This window comes from Thunnus maccoyii, chromosome 8 (assembly GCF_910596095.1).
Source record: "Thunnus maccoyii chromosome 8, fThuMac1.1, whole genome shotgun sequence".
In the NCBI taxonomy this organism is placed as follows: domain Eukaryota; kingdom Metazoa; phylum Chordata; class Actinopteri; order Scombriformes; family Scombridae; genus Thunnus; species Thunnus maccoyii.
The window spans coordinates 19,339,015-19,357,083 of record NC_056540.1 but is presented as its reverse complement, the minus strand read 5'-3'; the positions used below and the strand labels follow the sequence as shown (position 1 = coordinate 19,357,083).

Below are 18,069 nucleotides of genomic sequence, written 5' to 3'. Positions count from 1 at the left end.
TCAGAGGAAACAGCAGGAACACCGAACATTTTAGTTAATCCTATAAAGGTTTATGGAAGATGGGATGAAGCACTTCTAGCACTGAACTTTAATGCTTAAGTGAAATTTGCATTTCTCTGCTCCACTTGGATATTTCTTCCACCGCTTAACTACATATGTATATGATGTTCTTAATTAAATCTACTTTGATATTCCTTTTAATTGAGCGGTTTTGCACACTGCAGAGATGCTGTGTGGGTCTCTGTTAAGGGATTAAGTGTTTGCAGAGTGCTAGAATATGAAGCCCCAAAATTGGAAAAAATCTAGAAAGAAAAGAAATATAAAGTTATACTTTTCCTTTAACCTTCAATCAGCTGGTCCTTGATGAGTCAAATACTTGAAGATAATGTTTTGAAGGTAGAAACATGGTGTCAATGAACCTCCAACACGTTGTTAGTGTTAGCTTACCTGCTAAAATGCTTTGAGCTGCGATGTAGTTTTCACAATTCTGTCGTCCCATTTCAAAAGTGTTCTTTAAACAACATTATGCAACATAGAAACTCAGGATTCTTTTGGATAAAGTAACGATCCACCAGTTTGATTAATTTCAACTTTGTTCCTGAGACATCATTTTGCCAGACAGCTAAAAACACTACAATACCCATGTGCCTCAGTCACAGTTGCTATGGTGAAGAAGCCAGTCGAAGGCGAGAATCAGAGCAGTAACGAATTCCAAACACTTTGTTATTGTAGTTGTAAACAAAACAAGGCGTCACAATTGCTGAATTCAATCAAAAGTGAACCAGAAATTAAAAGTGAATTGATCTACGCTGCAGATTGTAAAATCTGTTTCTTAACACTTTAATAAGCTCGCTGTTAGCAGCACACGGGACCAAATATTAAACTCAGTGGTTAGATGTTTCTTGCCAAAATCACCTTGGGAGTTGTAGTTAACTTCTACCCTGAATCTTTATGTACAGTCTTGTATCTTCGACTTTTTACCAAAGAACCAGATATTTTCTAACACAGCTGTTCATCTTCTTTGATAATGATTTAACCAGGAGAGTTTCGTAACTGGGTGAGTCACGTAACATTGTCAGTGGGAAAAATGAATGGCCTGAAATAGCTCTTCCTGCCACAGCAGCGTGCTGTACAGTATGTGGATAATTAACATTATGTGACTGACTGGTGTAGTTTTATGATGAAAGTTAGCTTCAGTTAGGAAAAAGCTGGAGCTCAGTGAGTTTAGTGACCAGTATTTCCAGTTAAGCTAGTCAACCACACAGTCCTCTTGATAGTGTTACACACACACACCTTGGACCAATCATTGCTCTGCACATGCATGGACACACCCATGTTATTATACATGCATGTGATGAAGAAAAAAGGAAATGTTGTGTGTGTTGAGTAGATAAATGAATAAATGTGAGCCAAGGCCCCCAAAAAAGGAGTTTGTGAACTATGAATAGAAGAGTGAAATTAAATTTTAATTTATTTTATCAACTGATTGCTGTTGAAAGAAGAAAATAACAGTTTTGATTGGAGGTTAAAAGGAGTAAAACACTTTATATTCCTTTTTACACTCCATTGTAACTATTTAACAAATATTACATATTGATGTATTCAGTTATATTTATAACTCATCTGATGAACTTTAAATACATTATTTAAAGTTGTGGGGCTCCAATATTTGAAAGGTAGTTCATTCCTTCACAATCAGCGACACAGAAAATTATTAACTGAAGAATTTATTCATTCATGTATTCAAAAATACTAGGAGGGTCTCATATTTAAGTCAGACACACAAAAACAGATTGTCGTGAGCAAATACTATAAAATGTCTCTTTTTTAATTGTGAGCTGACTGTAGTTCAGGCCGTCGGGATGTCGTCACTGGGATGTTGATTGTCTGGAAAGCAGAGAAGATCACACTCATCATATCATAAGCAGAATATTAGCTGTATTCTGAGTGATTGCAGATGTTTTGACCACTCTTTGGGTGCATTTTTACTTAACAGTCCAATTTTTTATTGAGCTTGACATTTAACTTGTTGCTCCATAGACCTTTCACAATGCTCTGCACATAGCACACTTATAAACTCTCCATCTGAACAAGTAATTTATTCTTAAAAACATTAAAGACTACATTAAAAAATTAACATTTCTTTCAAGAGGTTGCAGCCGTATTTGACATAATTTGCAACTTTTCTTGTTTTAATGAAAATCTGACTTAATGACTTATTAGGATTGACATTTCTAAAGGGCACACACACATACTGTAAAAACACATCTTCCTCATTCCATTTTCTCCTCCTCACCTCTGCCTTCATCATCCTCGACACTCTCCAGACTGGTCAGCGGTGTGTCTGCTACCTGAGGAGCGTTTGTTTCGCCTTTCTCTCCCTCCCAGAGGACTGAGGAGGAGGTGTTCTGGCTGGAGCGCAGCCGCATGCGGGGTGGTGTCTTGTGGTCGCCGGGACTGAAGGACTGAGACACTCCAGAGCCTCCTCTGGCCAAGCCCAACCCCCAGCCGTGACGGGACCCCAGCTTACGACGGCCCCCGGAGCCGCTGCGCATGGCTGGAGACCCGGGAGCCGAAATGTCCGGCTCTGTCTGAGACGGCATTTTTCTCAAGGGAGAAGGAGAGACAGGAGCACTGCGAGGGTCTGCAAACAGTGAGAATTACATTGTTAAAAGAATTAGAGGATGAGAAATTATTAATATTGTTTTGATCTCATGTTTATACAAAAGCAGATGGCAGTGATGTTTAAAATTGGAATGGAATTTTAACGTCATTAAATCATTGGTTCATTCATTCTGCTATGAGTACAATCATTGAACAAGGCTATTGACAAGTTGACTCTCAGCATTTGTCCGCCTCGGCGCTGCACCATCAGGCTGAATAAATCTGCTGGATTGTTTTACAGCACAGTGCAAACAGAGTTCAAGCTTTCACATATTCTCACAGCGGCAGATGTCAGAAATAGTGAAGGAAAAGCACATAGAGGGGTATGTTTGTTTTTTAAGTGTTTATTTGGAAACAACAGTAACTCCTGTGATGCATCAGTAACTGGTGTATTTAACTGTTAATGGGTGCTTGATAAAAACCTTATGACTGAGTTTTAATTTTGCATGAAGATACATTTTAAATGTGGTGACTGTTTCCTATTAAAAATATAATTTATCCCATTTGGCATTTTAAGTGAAAATGTGAAATTATGATAAAAAATGATAATGATACAAATGCTACTTTGAAAATTGTGGCTACAACCATGGTCTAAAATGAGCTTCATTCAATTTATTCAAATTGCACTTTTAATTCTATTAAAGCACATAAATAAGGTATAAAATCAGGTGTATTTAAAAGTATGTACGTCAACTTAAGAGCTTTCAATCGATGATGTCTGGCCTTTATATTTAAAAGGGCAATCCTAACCTATTTAACAGTAGATTATATCAAATTGTAATAACTTTATTATGATTTAAATTATTCATAAATTCTGACTTATGGACTTATGTAATGAGATGAAGAACTGCAGAGGCAGAATCCACTGTGATCAGAGCACTGTAACATCAGCTGGAGCATGAAAACTGGCCTACGGGGTTAAAGTCACGTTAACCTGCAACTTTAAGGTTAAACGTAAGTGTTACTGGAAATGTCACCACAAACAGAGGAAACAGAGAAAGGAGTAGGGTTTGTGGGAAATGTCTTCATCTTAAAGGGGACATATTATGCACATTCACACTATAGTTTTAATCTGGAGCTCTACTGGAATATATTTGCATTATTTACAGTTCAAAAAACTCCTTATTTAACTCATGCTAACACTTTACACAGCCCCTCAGTTCATCCTCTGTCTGAAACAGGCCGTTTCAGCTGCTGTCTCTTTAAAGCCCAATCTTTTCTGATTGGCCAGCTACCCCTCGCAAGACTTCCACTGTCTCCAGAGGCTATGTCAACAAACCATGCAACAAAATATAATAGTAGGATTTCACTACTTTCTCTCGTTCTTTACTTGAAATGTCAGGTTCTCAAAGACAGCTGTACATGTGATCTGAAATATGAGAGTGGACAACGCAAACAGCGCATGGAAAAACCTTAGCGACAAGCGTAGCAACAAAGACTTTGGAACGGACAGCCATTTACGGACAGACGCGATGAGCTGACATCATGTTGTTGGCAAGGTAGAAAAAAACATTACAAACAAAGCGTTCAGATCAGGTTGAAGGCTTCTGACCTGTAGGGAGAATTCCTACATACGTTAATGTTTAAACATAGACAATAACAGTATATAAATAGGAGAAAAAACACAAAAAGCATAATATGTCCCCTTTAAGAAACAGGAGCTACCACTCATCTAAAACATGGCCTCATTTATTTAGACTAATTAAACTAAGATACTTGATTTCTTTTAGTCTAAAGACTGCAACAAATCAGTTTGAGAGAGATTCACTGCTTCTACTTGGTGTTGAAAGAATGATTCTCTCTCGGGGTTACAGGCTCAATAAAAAGCCATCAGTCCTTTTGTTGAGAAACAGAAAGAGTCACCCTCCAAGTTTCGGTCCTGGCACACAGTTTAAGAAACCAGGGAAAATAAAATTAAATGGGGACAATAATAGTACATCAAAAGAGATGGAAAAAAAAAACATGAATACAGGTTGGGGCTTAAATCTTGGCTTTGATAATGTCTGCAGAGTTTTTTTTTTCTTCCCCTCCCTGAATCAGTAAATGCATTCCACAGTCAAGGTGCATAAAAAGAGAATGAAGCCCCGCAAATCTTTCCCTTTCAACATGTGGTTAGCAGAGAAAGCCGGCCTCAGTCAGTCTTGGCACTCTACAGGGAGAGATCTAAGGAGAAGAGAGTGGTATCAATGCCGACCACACTTGGTAGTCATGAGATGATTTGTATGCATGCCTGTAGCCTCGCTTGATGGGGTGAGCATGTGAGCATATCTTTGTGAAAGCTAGTCGGCTGCTGTTTGTGTATGTGTGAAAGAGAAGCTGGTGTGCTGGGCTGTCTGTGTGTGTGTGGTCTCACCATGCTGAGGTGTGTCTGATGTAAATTCAGTGCTGTCGGCCAGATTTTCCACACTGCCCGCGGCGGTGAAGAGGGCGCGTCCCTCTCTTCCTCCTCCTCGGGGTTTGATTAGCTTCTTCATCCTGTCTGCAATCCAGTTAGATTTCCTACGAGGACACGGAGGACAGGGACCATTTACATAGAGTGGGGTTAGTTAGGGGAATGTGTGTCTGTGTGCACGCTGACACCATCAGTCAGTCAATCAATCTTTATTTATATAGCACCTTTCAAACAAATCAGATGCAATTCAAAGAGCTTTACAGGCGATTAACAAAACATAGGATGTTAAAAATGGATTTAGAGACTAATGCACACCAAAAGAACTGAAATAAAATGGAATAGAATAAATGATAATAAATAAATTAAGTATAAATAATAAAACCATAAAATTATAAAACACGACATAAAAGCCGGATGATAGACGGGTTTTTAGTTTAGGTTTAAAAATATCAGTATTTTCAGCTCCTCTCAGATCCTCTGGAAGGATGTTCCAGCGGCTCGGAGCGTAATGGCTGAAAGCAGCATCTCCAGCACAGCACATATTACGTGAACACCGTGATTTTCCAGAAGCAGTATTAGCTTGCCAAGTGTCAGTGGCTGCATCCTGTTCACAAGATGCATTGTGCGTCATGAAATTGTGTGTTTTCTGGCACAAAATTTCAGTACAAGAACAAAATGTTCCTGGAGCTGCCAAGTGCCATTTATTATGCCAAAGAACACACTTTGTAACATGACATCAAGAAAATCCATTTGGAAACGTAATAATTGAAATGTCATTACCATATTAATTTGTGTTCTCGGTGAGCACAACACACACAACAATACTAAGAATGACAAAAATAGATATGTGGTTCAAAATGCTTCCCGTCATTGGAGTGACTAAAGAGTAATATGTCAACAATTTTGTGATAACCAAATTAGTTTTCTTCATTTCAATGCACAAAATGTATTTTGTGATATTAAAGGATAAGGCTGGCGTTTTTCCTTATTTTTTCTTATTGTCAATAAATCTCATGTGCAGTCAAACCAACAACAAACTCATCCTACTTACAAGTATTGTGTGTGTATCCAAAGCCTGATATATCATATTCCTCTGTGCCGTAGACCTCCGTTGTTGTCCAAAAACTATTAAAACCGTGTAGCTTCTAAACAAACTACGGTAACCATTTCTTTCATGTCCAAGGAACATATTACCCAGTGCAACGGTGTGGCCTGATGTATAAGTTACATCAGGCTTTGGATACACACACAATACTTGTTAGTAGATCAATTTATTGTTGGTTTGGCTCTGCACATGAGATTTGTTGACAAGAAGAAAAATATAGAAAATTGCCAACATTATCCTTTAAAGAAGTGACACTTGGCTGCCCAAGGTGCATTTTGTGCATAAAACATTAGTCACTGTATGTTTTCGACCATGCAGTGCACCTGTACAACAATACAACAGACCTGCAATAAATCCCATCTTTGTGAAGCTTACACTGTTTACTTTGTTGGCACTGGGTAAGACATATTGAGACAATACTGCATATAGACTTGAGTCAGCTCCTCTCTGAAGAAAATTGCTCTGTATAAGCATGTAGGATTTATTGTTATATGTGTTATTGATAGATACACAAGATCTGGCCAGCTTTCACTATATTTGAATTCAGGTGTAAACTGATGTTTTTCACCACCTCTGAATGAACGTTAAGCATTCATCAGTATCCACACTTAATGCCTAAACTACCTTCTAATTATTTTTCTGCTTTGATTTTGTAATTTCTTTTTCAATGGATTCTATTATTTTAACTTGTGTGTTTTTTTTACTTTATGTGAAGCACTTTCCTTATTGTTTAGTTATATAAACACACAGTCTACTGCAGGAGTATTGTATTGAGTTGAATTGTGCAGGTGCAGTTAACTAATAAACTCACAGTTCAGTGTATAGGTATATACATATATATATATATATATATATATATATATATATATATATATGTGTGTGTATATATATATTTATACGTACTTGGCCTTGCTGGTTGGAGGTTGCATGCTGGGCTCCAGGACTCTATACTGATCCATAATCTTCTCCACCAACTTCTGCTTCTCCCGACGGAGCTCGCTCAGCTTCTCCCTGAAGGAAACCACATGAAGCATCAGAACAAAGCAGCTGAGAGCTGAGAAGAAAAATCTGAGCAGGAAGGCTGCTTGATTCATTTCACGCATTCATTTTCAGTGAGAGTAGATGGGATTATTCTGTGAGTGTGTATAAAACCTGGCTGCATGATTCAGCCCATTCCTATAAAATGAGAAAAAATGCCAGATCAGAAAAGACACTGCATATGGAAGTTAATGTTGATGTGCTGCTGGTGAGCAGAGGGTTTAGGGTTCAAGCTGTGGCGCGGTCAAACAGAAAGGACGGCATTGCGGAAAAAGAGCCTGCACTCTCAGGAAACCTCCCTCTGCATGAAAGACGGCTGAGGATAAAAATACTAAACACAAAGGCGCTGACACGCTCAGCTGACCGCTGGTTACCAACACACGGCTGTGGGCGGAGAAGATCAGGGATGTTACAAGAGATGAGCAATGTTCAGAGATGGAAAATGACAAGTTTAGTTTGGTATCGAGACCCCTGTTCTGTTTTAGCAGCGTGGCTCTGTGGATGGTAATGGGGGTCAGTTGATCCACCACTGAAATATCTCCACAACTGTTGGAGGGATAGTCATGAAATTTGGTACAGACATTAATTTTTCCCACACAATGAATCCTACTGACCTTACCTCTAGCAGTACTATTACGCTGACATCTTTTGGCTTTTACTGAAATATCTCAGCAACTGTTGGATGGATTGCTATAAATTAAAATAAATTTTAAAATATGAAATAAGCTGAATGTTTGATGATGCACCAGATGTTTTTTTTACACAGAACCATCTGAGAAGTCATCCTTGGAAACTTGGAAAAGGGCAGGCACTGTCTATCACCGTCTATCACAGATCGAGATCACGGGATAATGCGAGCCCGCTGATGCTGATTGGTTCGGACACAAGTGCATAACTTGAAGCCTGACAAGGTGCATTCTCGCATAATCTTGTGATCTCGTGAACCCAGCTGCCTCGCAAGATGCAAACACACTCGAAGGCCAGTACAATTCATTTTGTGAAAGCTTCTGAAGGCTCTCCATGTTTGCTCACTAGATCCACAACATTGACCCCCGACTTTAGTTTAGAAGGGCAAAGTCACTGCATCATTAGTTCAGCTTCACTCACAACAGAAGTGATTGTTATTTTTTCGTAACTCAAGGACTGTCTTTCGCAGTTTTCAAGGTCTTTAATATATTTTGGCAGACACTTTTAAAATGGAAATAAATCAAGGAGTGTGACTTATTGCTGTCAGGAAAGTGTTGTGTTTCTGAGGCAGTTTATCTGAAATGTGCACTCATTTTTTTCTCAATCAGAGACATGAGACATTTGATGGATTTTTGTATTTGACTGGTTTGTACCTGAACTATCACATCACATGGACTGACAAGATGACTGTTATGTCATCCTGTTTGTAATTTAAGTGTTTCATAGTGTACTTGTATTTGCTCTTCATTCCACCTATGAACACAAAGAAAAAGCTGAACAGGAGCTTCAGTCCAGACTGTGGTTCATATTCACTTAATTTTTTAATGAGAAACTGCTGGCTATGAGATAATAACATCTGTCTCCTTCTACCCTCTGTACCCTATTTGGACTTGTATCCTGGTGTTAGTTTGGATTACACTCTCATTACTGACGAACCGCACTGCAATGTACTTGGCACAAGACAGAGACCTTTACTTCCTGCAAATAACTTGATCTACAGGAATAAACACTCCAGTTTAAATAAACTGCACTCATCAGACCTTGTGATGATAAAACATCACCAAATAATTCAGACTGAAGAGATAAAGTTAAAGGTTTTAGCACAAAACCTTTTTTTGTACTCAGAAGTAGCCTTGCTGTCAAGGGTTTTTTTCCCCAAGTACTTTTATTCCAAATCCTAATTAATATTTAAAAAAGCACTGCTTCTACTCAAATAATATGTTTCAATAATATTTACTTGTATGGAGCGGTACAGGTTTGAGTCACACTGTCAGAATCCAAACTTGGCAGAGTCTCACTGACACCCTGAAGGTCAACCCCTCTTCTTTTCCAGAGTGGTGCAACAGCTTCATATTTGTGACACGTTGCCAATCGTGTCACTCTGGCCAATTAAATTTCAGCTGTGCCTGTCGTCAGTACGTGTGTGCCTGCAACCTGAGTGCTGCTGAGTTTAAACTGAGGGGAGTTTTTCCTTGCTGCTGTCGCCAAGTGCTTGCTCATGGGAGAATGTTGGGTCTCTGTAAAATAAGGAGTACCGTCTAGACCTGCTCTGTGTGAAGAGTGCCCTGCGATAACTTCTGCTATGATTTAGCACTATATAAATAAATTGAAATTGAATTTTAAACAATCATATACAGTACTCTAAATAAAGATTGAATCTTGTAGTGTGCCCTCTCCTTTCTTCCACCCCTCTCTCAGTCTGTCCAATGTTTCGGTTACTGCAGTGAAAGGGACATGGCTTCAGACAAAAAATATTATTGTGGACATTTGGCCTAAGATGTCGGGATGCAATGTGGAGTTTTGTTCTTTCTTTACAACCACAAGTATGTTTACATTGTTTTTCACCAAAAAGCATTGTGGGGTATCCATGAGGGCTGACAAATGTGTTGCATGAATTTCCTTCCTCTGTAAAACATTTGCAAAGCTAATTTTTGGGTATTTTGGATCCTCCTTTTTTCAAGTAGGTCTATCTGTGGACTTGCAGTATCTACACTACACACCCACTTTACTACATGACTTGCATCCATGTTTACTAGCTTGAAGTCTTCTTCATGCCTGCTCTTTCCTGGTGCATTGCAACCTTTCTTGGCGCATTACTGCCACCAGCTGTGGTTCAGTGGATTAGTGTCCTCAAGGGTAAGAATAAGGTATACAGAAAATGGAAGCCCACCCACCAAAAACATTGGTCACAACTCCACAGGGTACCTTTAAAGGGGACCAATTATGCTCATTTCCAGCTCTATAGAGCTATACAGCTTTATTGTTGGACTCCGCTAGAGTAGCTTTTCATGATTCACAGTTAAAAAACTCCTTATTTATCTCATACTGGCCATTTATGCAGCCCCCCAGTTCAGCCTCTGTCTCTTAACAGGCAGTCTTAGCTCCTGTCTCTTTAAGGCCCCCCTCCCGATGAGCCCACTCTGTTCTTATTGACCAGCTGTCTGGAAGCTGCCAAGGGGCAGCCCTATCAGAGTTGTGTTAAGTTACTGCTGATGCAAATCCAACATTTCCTGCTTTACTGATTCATATTAAAAGCTTTTAAATTACTAAATAATAGGAGGTTGACACAACAACAGATGTTGATATTTGGAGCTGTTTGTTCAGTGGATCAGTTAGAAATAATGCAGGGAGGCAGTACAAGCAGAAACAGCCACAGTGATGATGATGTTTGATGAAGAGCTGCAGACAACCAGCACACCTCCAACAGGTAAACACCCTATTTTACTTTGCTTTACTGTGTAATGGAGTCATAGCTCAGTGTGACAATGTCCAAAACAATGGAAAAATGCCATAATGTTGTGCTTTGTGCTCACAGGGATTACTTACTACACACATTTACCTCATTATTTGACACATTGCCACTTTTAACATGAACGTCCGACATTGTGACATTATATATATGACTGAAAATAAGAAAAACCATAATAGGTCCTCTTTAACGTTCAGTGAGCTCAACACCAGTTTTTTTCCATTGAATGTCATTTACACATATGCACAACATACATATTCTTTGTCTGCTTGTTCCAAAGGTTAAAGGTTAGGTTAAGGTAAACCTCATTAACCCCCTTTTGTACAGATTAAAAAACAAGTTATAACATGCTATTCAGTGAGCTTTGGAGGTGATGGTAGGTGGATTTTGCTACCATTTGGCAGAGCCAGGCTGGCTGTTTCCCCCTGTTTGCAGTATGTATGCTAATATAAGCTAACTAGCTGCTAGCTGTAGCTTCATTTTTAGCCGACAGATAAGAGAGTTATCAATCTTCTAATCTAACTCTCCACTAGAAAGCGAATAAGTGTATTTTTCAAAATGCCAAATTATTCATTTAACCTTCAGTGACCTTTGTGTTAAAAAAAAAAAGTCTTCTTCACAAGCTTTAAAAATCAGATAAAACAATATTTTTCCACTGCATGTCAGTTTACACAATTACATGTATTCTTGTAACTGTCATGGACGTCTCTAGACTTCTTGTGCAATGATGATTAACATCCTGGTATGGAGTCAAATTTGAAGTAAATTTCTGTTGGTCTCTACCTTTTGTAGAGTTATGACCCATCAGTGTTACAGGTGTTAGAGGTTATAGACCTGCAGTCGCATGGTGGGGTGCTGAACTAAAATATGCAATGAAACACCTTTAAATGTTACCACACTGACATTTCTGACAGTAATTGAGAAAAAAGTGAAACCTGAGTGGGGAAAAAATTATCTTTTCATGAATCAAGGCTGAAAATTAAGGTACAAAAAGATGTAATTTGTGAGAAATGTGGCTCATTAGACATAAAGGGTGAAGGCAGCTCTGCATGCTCACTATTAGTTCTGGATTAATTTGCTACCAGTCTATTAAGCATTTAAAAGGACAACTGCTGAGTGCTGTTGGACTGTGAAATTGTTGTCTCACAGCCTCAGACCTCCACATAAGTGCTTTTATGTACTGGATATGAATTACTGCCTACAAAGTTATGAATGTTAACAAAATGTGTTCTCTCGCACACATTACATACAATTTGTCCCTGCTTGTTGCTGTAATTTTAACAATGGTTTAAGCTGCCCTGTAGCAAAGTGTGGAGACCTGATTTCCTCTTCAATCCACTTCTCTTTTCTTGTCAGTAATTTCAGTGTGTGTGTTTGTGTGTGTGTGTGTGTGTGTGGGTGAGTGTTGTGAGGGAAAATTGAATAGTAGGTTATAATTTGATGTATTTCTTGTATATATCATACGTATACATAACACATGTTTGTGTTCCACACCTGTTCTAAAGGCCTTTATGCTGTGTCTATTCTAAACTTAGTTCTTTGCTGTGTAAAATGAGACAGTTGAGTGTTTAACAGTTAGTTTATTCTGTTGTTCTTTTGTCTGAGCCAGTGGTAAGACAAATCATTGTTATGCAGATTTCTATGTATCAATCTGATAAACCTTTAGAGGATAGAGTTGTTTGTTCTTAATTTAATGTTATTTTGTGATGCTACTTGGTGCATGCTTGTGTGCTGTCATATATGGTTGTGAAGAACCCTAGTTGAACCCTTAAATTTTGATTCTATCTGGGGGTTGTTTACTATTGTTAGCAATAGATGTTTCAAATTCTGTACAATAGTATTTAAAGGACTGGCTGAGGGCCAAATTTTCAGACAAAGAAAAGATAGCTAGGTGATATGTATCTTTGTCTCCAGAAATATAATGCATTGTACTTCTGATTGTATTATTTGATTACATTATTTCATAACCTGCAATGCTCTCTTTATGTGTTTATTGAATGATCAAGCAATTTTCCACTACAGTGTGTGTGTGTGTGTGTGTGTGTGTGTGTGTGCGTGTGTACTGACTGGTACTCCCTCTGTTGCGTATAATGCTGGTCACGGCGCTCCAGGCTCTGCTCCAGTAAAGTCCGGTTCTCCTTCAGCAGACCCTGGTTCTGCTCTGCTAACTGCCGGTTCTCTTCCTCCATGTTCCCCTTCAGCTGGGTCAACAGCTGCACACGAACACACACACACACACACACACACACACAAGGATGGGCATCAATCAAAATAATTCGCTTGGTAAGATCACAATATGTAGTTCATGTATACATCATAGCCTGTAAAGCTGCAGCAAAGTAATTATTCTCTCGATTAACTGATTAGTTATTTGGTCTATAAAGTGTCAGAAAATGGTGAAAAATTTTGATCACTGTTTCCCAAAGCCCAAGATGCAAGCCTAAATGTCTTGCTCTGTCCTGACCAACAGATATTCAGTTTATTATCATGACTGACTCATAGAATAAACCCGAATATATTTACATTTGTGAAGCTGGAATCAAAGAATTTGGACACTTTTTCTTAAAAATGACTCGAAACAATTGATCGATTATCAAATAGCTTTGCAATTAGTTTTCTGATGATCAACAAATCGATTAATCGACTAATCGTTGCAGCTCTAATGGTCTTAATTAGTCTGTAAGAGCATACCTGATAATGTGAGTGTATCTATGAATGCATACCCAAGACAGTGTGTTTGTGTACATAAGAGAAAATGTAAAATTACATGGAAAAGATCTTCAAAGGCATCTATACATCCATTCACATTTAGCTGAATAGCAATTAGCAGTATTGTGTGTTTCATCTTTGAAACATAACACTTCTATAGTGTGCATGATGTCAAAGGCAACTAGGTACAAATAAACCTGATTGTTGTGATTGAATTCCTGGTAATTGGTTACAGAAACTGCAAACTTAATGAATAACAAGACTCTATAACCATGCTAGCGGCTTTGTTAGATTTTACTTAGGCACAACACTGCTTTGAGCTAAATACTAATGTATGCTAACGTTGATGTTAAGGGGAACATGCATGTCTGTGAAAATCCATCAATCCATCCAATAGCTGTTCATTTTACTCAAAATCACTGTTAGGACCCGGCCTAGGGGGAACCCTGGCGCCACATGAAAGATGAGACTCCCCTCTTCTCAGCTCCCAAGAACCACCAGCAACAGAGGATTTGCAGCCCTTTAAAGGTTTATTTTAAAATCTTTTAGCTTCAGGGTGGGTTAACAGCAAAACAATAAACAAAAGGGAACTAAAGCTGAGCAACCTAAAATTACCTACTCAAATAGAAGGAACTAAAAGACAAATCACTAACGATCCTAGCATAACAGAAACAGAAAAACAAAAATGCTACCCACCCCTACCAAACCTGAGCTGGTATTTCACGTTATCAAATCTAGATACAACATTTCACACCAAAACATGTTGGTTGGAAGTGAAGAGAGGAGAGCCGCAGGAGCTGGGGGAAGCTGGCCTTTAAACTGCAAGCTTGGAGGCTGGAACCAATCTACTCCGTGAAACAACCTACACACTCACACAGTCACAACCATTCAATCAGACAATCAGCCGGGCTCACCTGCGGCCCATCACACACAGGCATCACAGCAGGATGACCAGAGAGAGAGAGAGAGAGAGAGAGATCCACACCACATGCACAGAGGGGATTAAAGCACATACACAAATATATAGCAAATGTTCATACGACCTCGGGGTCGTACCAGAGCAAACGTCAACCTCATGGTGTTGCTAGAGGAAAAGTCAGGAGATCACCAAAGTCAGGATGATTCATACTCCGGGAATCATGAATGTCTGTACAAAATATCATGTCAATCCATCGAATGGAAAGTGGTGGACCGACCAACCTACACACAGACATACAGATGCTGCTAGCATGGCTAAAAATGGACAAATTGAAAAGCGACAGGTCAGAGCTCAGTGAGAACTGACTGACTGACTGACTGAAAGGCAACAAACACAAACTGCAGCTTCACAAATGGCCAAAGAATTCATTCAGCTGCTCAATGAAGCCTGAGCTTTGAGAGTCTCATAAAGATGCTGCTTAAGGCAGAGCTGACATTCAAGGCAGACACACAAAACACCATCACCAGGTGTATGGAGCAACACTAAGCAGTGAAAAAAAGAAAGAAATGCTCATTTTTAAGCTTTCTTGTATATGTGAATGTTTAGAAAAATACCAAATCTGCCTTTATCTCATCTGAGAATATGACTAATGTTTCACTAATTGTGCAAAACGATATAAAAAAGTAGTCTTTCAAGAAGGTAGAGCCAAGGTAGAGATAATTTCCTATTTGTGAAACTGTCTTCAATCATTTTTGCATTCTTGGTCACAGTTCTGTCCAATCTAGCCCCATCAGTTAGCACCACCACGGCAACATGTTAATTGAGAGCCTCCACAGGCTTCACACTGAACTTTAACTTTTAATCAGTCACCTCTCCTCCGCTCCATTTTCCTTCTGCAAAACAGTATAATGAGAAGCCTGTGTGTTGGAGCAGGATCACTGTGGGAGGCTGAATAAGATAGAAGTCTACTGGGAATGCTGACTTTAACACCTTTATCGAATATTTTGGAATAATGGACAGTTTAACTTGATTGGACAAATGAATTATCTGGCAAAAGCTGAAAATTAAACCGGCGAGAGCAAAATTTGTGACAGATTAGATCCATCAGGGGAAGCAACTTCTGCTTGTTTATTGGTCATTTAGAAGAATAGTTTAACATTTTGGGAAATAAGCTCATTCACATGCTGAGAGTTAGCTGAGAAGGTCGATACCACTCTCATGTCTGTACAAAACATACAAAGCTAGTGTCAGCAGCTGGTTAGCTTAGCTGAGCATAAAGACTGGAAACAGGGGGAAACAGCTAGCTTGACCCTGCCTACCAGCGCCTCTAAAGCTCATCAATTAACATGTTATAGCTCATTTGCTTAATCCACACAAAAAAAGCTAATAGTAAAAGGGACAATACGCCATTTTATGAGGGGCTTTCAGTATGTGTTGAACAATTTCTTGGCTAGGACCAGTGACTTGAGTAAAGGTCACCTGCATTTTGGCAGCGCTCAGAGCCCAACACACAATCACTGCAGTTACTCACATAAAACGGAAGAATATAGGCTTTAAGTGTAAAAATACACTTTGTGATCACACATGTATAGTGTGAGTGAAACATGAGCTGTTACGCAGCCTGTGTAGACAGATGTGTTAATTAAAATGGAGACATATATCTAAGGTGGATGACTGAAAAACGCAGCCTCCTGTGTAGACAAACTTGAGGACAACGGTTGGTCATTTAAGAATTATCCAGCACGTGTCTTGAATCCTGCTCTGATTCTGTGGTACTCCTTTCCGTGTACAAACTGGATTTCTACACATTTATCTGAAGACCTTCACCAGCTTTTACAGGACCAGGTGATTCAGGAATGGTTTCATGAATAGTTGGATGAAGCAGCAGACTGAAACATCTGCTGGTTGACTATGTAGAGAACAAACCCAAGAATATAAGAAGCTAAATTCTTTCATAAACATTATGATGTTTGAGTCTAACAGAACATATCTGTGTGTATACAAGAGCACACAGACCCAATGACCTCTGACCTCAAGGCTTAAAAAGACCAGTAGAAACATGGAGCAGAACTAAAAATCCCTCTCCTCCTCTTCACAATGAGTATCTGATGCCTCTAAAAATGTGTAAAAATATGTATCTTGACTTGTTTAACCAATAATTATTTAACTTATTATTTAATTAATTAATTATTTAATTAAGTATATTAGTATTATTTAGCTATAGTTTGATTGCTAAGACCTTAATAGTTCTTAACTACAGATTAGAAAATGTAGGTATTGATGTTATTCTGTCTTTATTTGGTTAATCAATATTGCAATTTCTATGTGTTTTCCTACAGGTTTTCATGATGTTTTGGGATCGATTACAGAAATGAGTGAGTCTCCAATTTGTAAGCATGCAGCTTTTCCAAATATTCAATAAGAAAAATGATTCTCCTTTAAGTTGAAGGCCAGTTTTCTCTCCACACAAAGAAATTAATTAGTAATCAAGGCGTTCCCTCCAAAAGAGCGCCAAGGATCCTTTTCATTTCAAAACACGCCTCCTAGGCTATAAAAACTTTTACAACTCTTTGTCTGGTACTTTTTGGCTTGCTCACTGGCTTTCTGACCGCTGCTGCTTCTTCTGTATTCCTCTCAGCCCTGCCAGCCGGGATGGTCTGGCATTTTGAGTGTTGTCCTTTTTTTTTTCTTTGGCTGACAGCTGAGAGCTCCAGAAAAGAAGTTCTCAACTAAGGAGAAACACTGAAAAAGACGCCTAAAACCACAGACCGTTTGTAATCTCCTATTTTTTTTCATTTAGTTAACCTTTTTTTTTTTTACTTTTCGAGACTTTTTGGTTAGTTATAGCTCCAGCATCCAAACTCTGCAGCCTGCCACTGAACAACAACAAGCCCAGAACACCATTGTGTGTCTGCTGTGTGGCCTCAGCTGAGTCCGGGACTGGATCCACCCTCCTGGGAAGCAGTGAACCTGAGTGCTTCACCGAACCTGCTGCAGCGGTTCTCATCTGGCTGTTACCCTGGCAACCGGACAATCACTGAGTCTGCTTTGCCCTGCTCGGCGCTTTCCGGGAAGTTCGCCTCATCATCAGCCCTTCATCACCACGGAAACAGTAGGAAAACCATCTGCCATGCTTCTGTGTCAGAGTTGATGCCAAGAGCGATCCAAAATTATATTTGTGTTGGCCTTAGTTAGGGTTATTTGCCCCTCATTGCGCTTTTGACTTGTTTTTGATAACATTCATTCATTAATTAATTCATTGTCGGCAATAACTTATTTAATTTACCTATTCAGTCGTGCATTCATTCATTCATCCATTCTAGTTGTATATATGTATATATGCTAAGTGTTCCCTATTCATCCCTATCCCTTGTTAGTTCAGACTGACTCATTTGATGTAATTAATTTTCCTCCCAATTATTAATTAATTAATTTGTTACTTAATCAATGGAGGTGATGCCCCTTCTAATTTCACGAGTGCATAATATTAATTTCCAAGTGTAGTAGCCTCCTACAGCTCCATAAAGTCCAATTTCAACTTGTTTATCCCTTCAGCGTCTGGGAAACTTTCCTGCTAGAAGAAAGTTTTCAGTATTCAGTACTTGTTGGACAGAATTTCACAGACGACTAAAGCTGTTCTGAAGGCAAAAGATGCCCCTACTTATTATTAGGTACTTGGTATTCATATACTGTTTATACCAATATTTCATTTTTTCTGATATGTCAAGCTGAAATTGGCTTTATATCAAGAATTAGAAAATCAGCCAGTCACTGTTCCCAATGATGATATGATAGGGATTCATCTC

The 18,069-nt window shown here is 38.9% G+C and overlaps 1 protein-coding gene across 5 annotated transcripts in view; it reads right to left on the bottom strand.

Annotated features, from left to right (window-relative positions):
• Positions 1 to 1,711: 1,711 nt before the first annotated feature.
• The window catches only part of ccdc88b (coiled-coil domain containing 88B), a 51,529-nt gene continuing 35,171 nt past the window's right edge, over positions 1,712 to 18,069 (bottom strand). For all 5 annotated transcript variants that reach the window (XM_042419306.1, XM_042419309.1, XM_042419305.1 and 2 more), the window contains exons 24-28: positions 12,703 to 12,848; positions 7,065 to 7,172; positions 5,018 to 5,163; positions 2,297 to 2,644; positions 1,712 to 1,887 (exon numbers count right to left, since the gene is read on the bottom strand). In XM_042419306.1, the coding sequence (XP_042275240.1) occupies positions 1,850 to 1,887; positions 2,297 to 2,644; positions 5,018 to 5,163; positions 7,065 to 7,172; positions 12,703 to 12,848 (786 nt within the window). In that variant the 3' untranslated portion in view covers positions 1,712 to 1,849. The remainder of the gene's footprint in view (positions 1,888 to 2,296; positions 2,645 to 5,017; positions 5,164 to 7,064; positions 7,173 to 12,702; positions 12,849 to 18,069) is intronic.